Source organism: Charadrius vociferus, unplaced genomic scaffold, assembly GCF_000708025.1.
Source record: "Charadrius vociferus isolate BGI_N301 unplaced genomic scaffold, ASM70802v2 scaffold90, whole genome shotgun sequence".
Lineage (NCBI taxonomy): Eukaryota > Metazoa > Chordata > Aves > Charadriiformes > Charadriidae > Charadrius > Charadrius vociferus.
Genome location: NW_009647222.1, coordinates 100,770 through 109,850, shown reverse-complemented (window position 1 = coordinate 109,850; position 9,081 = coordinate 100,770). Strand labels below are relative to the sequence as shown.

Below are 9,081 nucleotides of genomic sequence, written 5' to 3'. Positions count from 1 at the left end.
GTATTATTTTTTCCCATTTATGGCTCTTAAAGTGTCTCTGAGAGGGCTGAGTGCCCTTTGTCACTTGCAGCTGCCACAGGGCACACAGAAGACAACATGTGCCCATGGGTGCAGAAAGAGAATGCACAGTGTTGGACCCCCTCTCCTGCCCTATTCTTTGCACATACTACTTAGGTCACAAACCTGTGACCCCTCTGAAATGATTGTTCAGGCTTTCTGCAGAGGTTGCAAGGGCAAGGGGACCCTGAGGGGACCAGTTTGGAGAAGGGTGTGCAGAGAAATAGTAAGTAAGGGATTGGGCTTCTGGTAATGGCACGAGTTGCAGTGCTGAGCTCTTGTGTGGCCCACCTTCATGATGGTGAGTCTTCAAGGAATGAGGCTGAAGGAAGGGCACGGGAATCATAAAGGCCATGTATGCTTATATATATGCTGTCTGTAGTATATGGGGGAGGCTACAAGAAGAGTCGTGGCCATGGGGTGATGATGGCATTAGTGGCCTGCTGGGCAGCTGTCAGGGGGGAGGGCAATGGGGAGTGGGTGGTGATTTTGTGTCATGTGGGTGTGACAGGCACGGTGCCATGGGCTAGAAGACTGGGAGGGCTCGGGCCGGCTACGGGACATGGCGGAGCAGTATAAGCAGGAACAAGAGAGAGGGGAGCCCTAGGCAGAGCTGGGGTGATTTGCATGGCTGGGAGCCCTGGGCAGATGTGTTGTGGATAGTCTGTTAAGTCTTTGGATGGGGTAATATGGGAAAGGTCTGCACGGATGAGTGGTGGTCTGGGGTGTTAATGCTTCTCTCCCTGTCCCTGGACACTGGCAGGAAGCGAGTCCTGGGGCTCACGGATGGTATTCACAAACTGGGTGCTGTGCGCTGGGAGCTGGCTCTGTGTCTCCTGCTGGCGTGGATCATCTGCTACTTCTGCATCTGGAAAGGGGTCAAGTCCACAGGCAAAGTAGGAATGGAGATTGTCCTCCTGGTCCATAAGCCTCCTTGTACCCATCTTACGTTTCTTCCCCAATCTCTTTTCCCTCTTCATGAAGTAGAGGCAGGAGACATGCAGCATCAATGTCAAACCTAAAACCTGGTGGGCTGTACTGATTTACACCAGTTGTGTTAGACCCGTAAGAGGAAGAATAAAAGAGTAGATCAAACAGGGAGGAGAAAACAGGGAAAGACCTGGGAACTGAGGGGAGCCTTGGGTCACCTTTTCCCTTGGAGATACCCACTGTGGCTGATGGATACTCCCCAAGTATCATCCACTCACCAGTGTGTTGTCCTGGTGTGGCTTGCTGGTATTTTTAACAAGATCCTCTGCAGTGGCAAACTTTCTATCCCTGGCAATAATAAAACACTTGAGCAAAACAGACAAGCCGCTGCCTGTAACCAGCTCAGTGAATAGATAATGAATCTCTCCTGCTTCTTTATCCTGAAAAATATGTGGGGTGGGGGAGGTGTCTTTGTGTTCTCCTTTGTAGTCTCCCTGGCTCTGTAGGTTTTGGCTCAGTGGGTCACTTTCTGCATTTTGCTGGTGAGGCTGGAGCTAATGCTCCCTCCTGATGTTGGTCCCATAGATCAGGTGGACTGGTTATCCTTCTGGAGTGAATGAGTGTGTCATGCTTTGGGGTGGGTGTTAGGGAGGCTGCTATGGCCTTGACTTGTTCAGGACCTCCTTCCTTCCTGAAGCTGCAATGAGATGGGCTGGTCATTAATGATGGTTGGGTCTTCTGGGTGTTTAGGGGATGTCCCAATAGCAAAAGGAGGAGAACCAATTTCTGCAACAGACTTCTTCCTTCAAATCACTATCCCTAGTAATGGTAGATGTTCCCTGTAGTACTGGACACCTGTGTTCCTGTGTCAAATCCCATCTCCCACCTTAAAACTGCACTGGGCACCCATTTTAACAGAGCAAGACAACAGCTTGCTCTGCTCACTAGGTTCCTCCCACTCTTTGCTGACGACACTGGCTCTTGCTGGTGCTGACCTGCTGTCCATTATTTCTCAAGGAGGGAGAACACAACTCCACGTCTACAGGGAGAGGGGATGCTCCGCATTTTAAATCTTAAATCTCTGATGCTCCCTGCCACAGTGCCATCTTCACAAGAGGTATCATTCTGATCTTGGGAGATTGGGTTTGAGAGGCTGTTTGATCTGCATGGAAGTGTAATTAAGTCATCCCAGGTTCCCTTCAGCTCTCAGCCCTCTCCACTGAGTCTCTCCTTTGCCTGGTGCTGCCCTGGTGTGCAGAGCTTGCCCGCACAAGGAGAAAGCTAAAGAAGTTCAGTCAGGCTGGTTGGGCTGATTGGGTTTGGCAAAGTCAGATGAGAAAGTGAGAGGAAAAAGTGGGTGCACTTCGTAGCTGGAATGGTTTTCCTGGGACCACAGAAGATTTTTCTATCGCAAGTTTTAGCATACAGGGTGTACTTTTTACCAGCCAGATGTTATGAACATGGTGCAGCAATACCGGGTGGGTTTTTCTGTCCCGAGATGTACCACAGGTCAGACAGGCCACCTGTCTTCTCTTCAGGTAGTCATTTTGAGTTTTACAGGGGCACTGTCAAAAAAATCAGCTCCTTCCTTCTCTTTCCTCACGGACTACGGATTAGGATAAGCAATAGGGAGGTCCCAGGAATTCTGAGTAGGTGCATAATTTTGTTCAACAGCTGCAGAGTAAACAGGATGTTGTGCTTGACTGAAAGGCTGCTCTAATCAGATAACCCTGCCAGACCCTTGTGTTTATGCTTCTGTGATTTAAGGAGTCCAAACTTAAAGAAACAATAGCGACCTCAGGAAAATAATTTCAAATAACTCCGTGAAGACTCATTTTCCTTAAAAGCCTTTTTCTTTTATTCATTTTGCTCACTCTTGTGCTCTTTCCATGTTTCCTTTCCCTATGCACTCAGCTGATGTGTATAAATGTTCCCCAGAAGTGATTTCTGAAGGTAGATTTTAGTACTTGTGCCAAAAGTGCTCGCATTCTCATTCAGTCAGGGAACAGCAAAAGTGCCACGTGCTGTGACTTATTCGACCAATTATCACTAAGCAGAAAAAACATAATTTAAGGCCCCTCACTATGAATCCATAGTGTAAACAAGCCTTCACATTGCTTGGATGAATTTTAATAATGAATAAATGTTAGGAAGTTGCAACTTGCTCGCAGATATTTTGCAAATAGAGAAAAAAAAAAGTTACATTAGGCAATGGATTGAAGATGATTAATTCTACTGTAATATTTATTTACATCACACACAAGAATAAACGAAAATAAGGTTTTACAAAAATAATGTTCTTAATTTTCTTTAAAGGCTTTGAAGTGCTCCCATTTTTTACCTGTGAGCTCAGAGGCATTGAAGGGATGAGAGAGCTGCATGAGCACCCCTGGAAATGAGACCCCTCAGACGTGTCTCAAATTGGGCAGCAAAAGTTGCTATTTAATTTGGAAAACTCTTGCTGGGAATAGGACGATTTTAATAACTCCTCATTAAAACTCAGTGACAGGAAGAGATCTGGGTTTCTTCTGCAGCTCTAGAAAGATGAAGAGAACAGCTGGAGAGCAGGGAAATTACACTGACTGGAAAGAGAATAAAGCAGAGCAACCAGTGGCAGAGTCTTGGGTAAGGGACAAAATGTAGATTAACTAAATCACTGGTGAGATGTAACCTTGATTAATTTCTTTCCCACCCCTCTTCTACGCTAGCAGTAGCCGCTATAGCCAACAGCAGAGTCCAGGGACGTTTGCTGGGGTGGGGGCCTGCAGGTAAGATGAGATGATGCCTGTGCCCCCTCCCCACTGACCCTCTCTCCTCTTGTTTCCCTGCGCCCACAGGTGGTTTACTTCACTGCCACCTTCCCGTACGTGATGCTTATCATCCTGCTGGTGCGAGGAGTCACACTGCCGGGGGCTGCCGAGGGGATCATCTTCTACCTGAAGCCGGACATCTCCAGGCTGGCAGACCCGCAGGTGGGTGGGGGTCAGGCAAGTGCTGGCCACAGGAAGGTTTCCAGCACCCTGGCCCTCGGATCTGCTGCCAGCTGAGGATCTAGCTGTCTTCTCTGAAAGGAGAACCATTTAGAACTCCTTAAAAACAGCTGAGAGGGGTCTAGTTCCCCTGCACAGCACAGCCTTTTTGCTCGTGCGTCTGCAGCATATGGGAGTATTAGGTCATTCCCACTCATGGGCTCAGCAAAAGCAGGAGAGTGTATGAAATATTCAGCATGTAACAGATGGTTTTACTGGGTCTTAAACACAAATAATTAAGGAAGGAGGGGGGAAATGATCTACCACTTTTCGCTTTTTTTCTGGCCTGGTTAGCACTTTGTTTGGCTCCAACGCTCCCTCCCAGGGAGCGCAGGGCCCCTGTGCTTGCGAAGACTGAATGGATGCGGGTAATGTGGGCTGTGCAGCAGCTTCGCTTCACCCATCCCGGGGGCTGGTCCCACTCATTTAGGTCAGAGTCTGGCCGAATGGAGCACGTCAGCCCCTGCCACCTCTCACTGGAGCTCATGGTAACAGCCCCTGGTGGGGAGGATGCTGTGCACCCTCAGATTAGGGCAGGGGGTGCAGCCAAATCCTGCAAAATAGCCCACGCTGGCAGGAGGTAAGCAGCAGCCTTGGGGGCTGCACAGGGCAGGCAGCAGGACCCCCCCCACACACACCTTGAAGGATCACCCCGGGGTATCTGCTCCGGCGCCTTTCTGTCACAGCAGGTTCCTTCCCTTCTCCATGTGGGCTCAGCAGGGCAGTGCAGACTGCCTCCCTCATCCCAGGGAGGTGCTAATGACACCCCCTCCCCCCCCAGAAGAGCATTTAAATGACACTGCTGCTAATTGTTCCACCCCTGAATCTTTTTTTTTGTGGAGGCAGCCAAGCAATATGCTTAGCCCACAGTCTCAGCTTACCTCCCGCATCTTCCCAGATGGCCAAAGCCCCAACTGCTCCCAAACCAGCTGCCAAACACACTGTCTTCCCCCAAATGGCTTTCAGATGCAATTATGTGTTGTCAATACAAAATCTGTGGTGCGCTAAACGCAAAGAGCCAGCTGAACATAAATGGCATTTTAATATCAAAATAAATAACAGGAGGGCGACTGGGGCTGAGTGTGTTTTATTCATGGTCAGAGCTTATTCACTGAAAACTTCCCTGTCTTTCACAGCCTAACTAAAGCTGACATGGTCTTTCCAGGCTGCTGCAATCCAGCGTAGCAGGAGCGAGAGATCCTGCTACTGATTTTAGGCAGAATGTGGGGCTTTTGTGTAAAGCGGGATATATGCCCATGCCTGAAGGGCTCCTGTGTACGCGCCTATCTGTGAGAGATGCACGTGAATTCAAGCAGCAATGCCTGGGCTGAGATTTTTTTGAAGGCTGCCAAATTGCAGCTGCTTGGATGTTTGCAGCTGGGGGCTGCTTAGAGGAAAAAGAGGGTGAGAGGGAACACACAGAAAAACAGGAAAGTGGGCTGTTTTCCTGCCTGCTAACTCGCAGCTCAGGGCTTTCCCTGGGAGAGCATGAGAGTGGTGCTGCAGTTCAGCCCACGACAGTGAGGAAGGGACTCCTCCACTGTGGAGAGGGCTGGGGCAGCAGTGAACAAGCCCTCTCAGGTTTTCCCATGCAATGCTAGAGTAAAGGGGAACCTAGGTCCACGATACCCCATCGGCCTGGTATCTCTCAGCCCAGCAATTTTCCTCCTTTCACCCTGCACCGTGGCCTCAGAGATGTGGGGAACCAGATATGGGAGCAGGGAGGGGAGTACCTTGATCATGCAAAAGACTCTTGGGATGACTCACCAGTGGCTCTGTGAACCCCAAGCCACGTAGGGACCACAGACACCTGCAGTGCCAACTTCAGCAGGAGTCATGCTATCAGGGATGCCGTGTCCACCCAGAAAGCAAAGGCTTGTGGGACGGGGGGTGGTGTCAGGCATCAATTGGTGCCTCGTATCGCTTTGAGTGTGATGTGCAAATATGGTCTCCTGAGGAGCCTTTTCCTAGAGGACTTTGCATCCTATAGCTCAGTTTTTCTGGAGAGATATCCCAGTTTCTACCTTCCTGAGCCCCCCTCCATCTCATGCAGTTTGTTCTGCATGGATCGAGGGGCTGGTGCTAGTCAGGGTACAGCCATTTTTTTATTTTGTCGCCAGGTCTGGAGACCACTGACCTTCTCTGTTCCAGGTCTGGATGGATGCAGGCACTCAGATCCTCTTCTCTTACGCCATTTGCCAGGGGTGCCTGACAGCTCTGGGCAGCTACAACAAATACACCAACAACTGTTACAGGTAAGAGGAGCCTGGAGTCCTCACATCCTTCTGGAAATTTGCTCGGAGACAAACAGCACAGAGCTGCATCTGAGGCAGGCTCTGGGCCCAGGGGAGACCTTGGGTCACGTTGCTTTGACTAACAAGCTGCTCGGAGTGTGGAACCTGCAGAGGACTTAGTGCGGGGCAGAGTGGTTGAGGGAACAGAGGAGCTCCAGAAAATGGCTTTAGTACTGCTTTCCTGCGTGAGTTAGCTTGGAAACAGGAGAGATTATAGGAGGGGGAGGAATGAAAATGGAGAGTGTCTCCAGCCACTGTGGAGACACCATGGGTTATTTTGACAGTGTGGGTGAGCAGGGGTGGCACAGGCAGCTCTGCTGTCACTTGCTAGGCAGGGGAGATGGTACAAAGATGATGGTTGGCCCCCCTGTCTCCAGTGCTTTACTGCCATCAGAGTAATGTACTGCCAGTGGCATTTTGATCCTATCAAAGAGATTAATCAAGTCTGTCTGGCCTCCTCCTTGCCCTTGGATTACAGATCTATTTTATCCATGGCCTGACATGGAGCTCAGTGAAGCCATCAAGACCATTTCTGACACTTTCCACAGAGCCACAGAGAGAGGGGGCTTTGTTATTCCTTCATGTATTGTTCCAGCAATATGGGAAAATGTAATGGTACTCTAGAGACATCAATCATCTCTCCTCTTCTGTTCTCAAATAAGTGCTGCCACGGCTGCTGGTCAGGCAATTAATACTTTCCCCTGGCTCTCCCAAAATGTATCTGTCACCAATGGAGCTGTACACTGGCACCTTCCTCTAACGCCTTAGGTGCCTTGGACTGGCAGCTTAGCTCTGGGTGGCCCAAATGTGCTGGGTGTCCACACTGCCCCATAGCAGCCGAGGCTGTGCGTCGGCTCTGGCAGCTGCCCAGGCAGGATCCTGGAGTGTGGGGTTTCCAGCCCAGCCAGCTCAAACTGGTGCCCCATTTTCACGGAGAGCAAGTGCACAAATGTTTCAGGACAAGCGGCATAGCTCACTCCAGTTTTCATCCTGGTATAGTTAATACAGACAGTGTAGACAAGAACCCTTGTCAGGTAGGGATTTTTGTTAATCCATTAGTCCTTGTTTATCAGGGTGTTCATGCTTTCAGAGGCTACTTTTCCTTGACTATGTTTACTTTTGCAACCTCTTCCCTTTTCTAATTTTCTCTGTTGTTTTTCATATTCCGTTGAATCCTGTCAACTTTTTTTGTTGCCACGTCCCTACGTATATCATTGTGGCATCCTCTTCACAAGCTGCTGGTGGTGCTCTGTGTATCTTTTTGTGCCACATATAGTCCTACAACTCTTGAACAGTGGGGTACAAAGTAGGTGGGCTGATTTTTGGCTCTGTTCTGAGTTTTTTACTTCTGAGGGCATTCAAGCGCAGCATTGCTGTTTCTTGGTCCATGCTGTCCGACTGGGGAAGCCGAATACAGACATGATCCCAAGTGGACCCATTCTGCAGCAGGAAACAGTGATTTCTCTCTGGTCTCGCCCCCGCAGGGACTGCATCATGCTCTGCTTCCTGAACAGTGCCACCAGCTTCGTTGCTGGCTTTGCCATTTTCTCAGTGCTGGGCTTCATGGCTCGAGAGCAGGGTGTACCCATCGCAGAAGTGGCTGAGTCAGGTAGGTTTTTCCAGCCTACTTCAGAGCCAAGGGAAAACAGAAAGCCTGAAGGGGAGGGGACTTTTCTGAAGGGAAGCCCGGGATGTTATCTACATCCTCTATCGCTATTGGTGTCTGTAGCGAGCAAGGTCTGCAGGACCAGTGCTCTCCAACACAGTTTTCAGTGCTGTGTGGGCAAGGAGCCATGGTGAGATGAGCTTTGAAGCAGCATGTGAGCTCACTCTGTGCTGCAGGGTGGTGGTGGGAGGCAGGGGCATAAGGGGCACACGTGGTAATCTTGTGGTCTGTTGGCAGGTCCTGGCCTGGCTTTCATAGCATATCCAACAGCAGTAACGATGATGCCTGTGTCTCAGCTCTGGTCTTGCCTCTTCTTCCTCATGCTGATCTTCTTGGGACTGGACAGCCAGGTACAGCAAACACTCCCTCCTCATCTAATGCCCAGGTGCCTGTCCCTACCCTGAGCACTCCCCAAGACCATGGAAAGGATGAGGTGGTTACGTGCTTTGCTGGTACCTCAAATACATGCTCCACATTGTCTGCAGTACTTTCACACTGTGGGAGCTCAGAACCAGGGCCACGGGAGGCCAGTGGTTATGTGTGCTGGCATCTCTGTTTGGCATCCTTCTCCCTGCGTGTATGTGAGGGTGTCCCAGCTACATCCCCTTCCACCTCTGTGCCAGCACTGAAACTGTGCACGCTGCAGAGTGAGGCCTGGCACAGAGCAGGGCAGTCTGGGAAGGGAAATGGGGCTGTTTTCTCCCAGCTGCATCTCACCAGAGCAATCCCTGTCTGTTTTCCTCGTGGATGTGTCCATCTCTTGCCCTCCCATACCCCTGTTATGCCAGGAGCAAAACCCAGCAGAGCACCCTGTGGAGCACAGTGTGCTACCCTGGTGTGCTGGCACGAGGGGAGCAGGGGATGCCCTGGCATGTCTACCAGGCAGGGTGTTCTGCTCGGGCTCCACTTTGAAGCACCTCAGACCCTGCACCTGGAGAATGAGGTCTCTTTCCTCTGTTTCTCTGGGTCAAGAGACCTCTCTCATCTTGCTTATGGCTCTGCTTCATGCTAGTGGGGCTGTCCTAGAAGTGGCTGATGTTCTCTTATGGCCCCTGTGAGTGGTGTGTACTGTGAGACCAAGAGCCACGTGGTGATGAGCAAGCGT

The 9,081-nt window shown here is 50.4% G+C and overlaps 1 protein-coding gene across 1 annotated transcript in view; it reads left to right on the top strand.

The window, feature by feature from the left end:
- SLC6A12 (solute carrier family 6 (neurotransmitter transporter), member 12) overlaps positions 1-9,081 on the top strand; it is a 49,172-nt gene that overhangs the window by 23,961 nt on the left and 16,130 nt on the right. Inside the window, exons 7-11 of the mRNA XM_009879618.1 lie at positions 821-953; positions 3,825-3,959; positions 6,168-6,271; positions 7,795-7,919; positions 8,214-8,326. Coding sequence (XP_009877920.1) covers positions 821-953; positions 3,825-3,959; positions 6,168-6,271; positions 7,795-7,919; positions 8,214-8,326 — 610 coding nt within the window. The remainder of the gene's footprint in view (positions 1-820; positions 954-3,824; positions 3,960-6,167; positions 6,272-7,794; positions 7,920-8,213; positions 8,327-9,081) is intronic.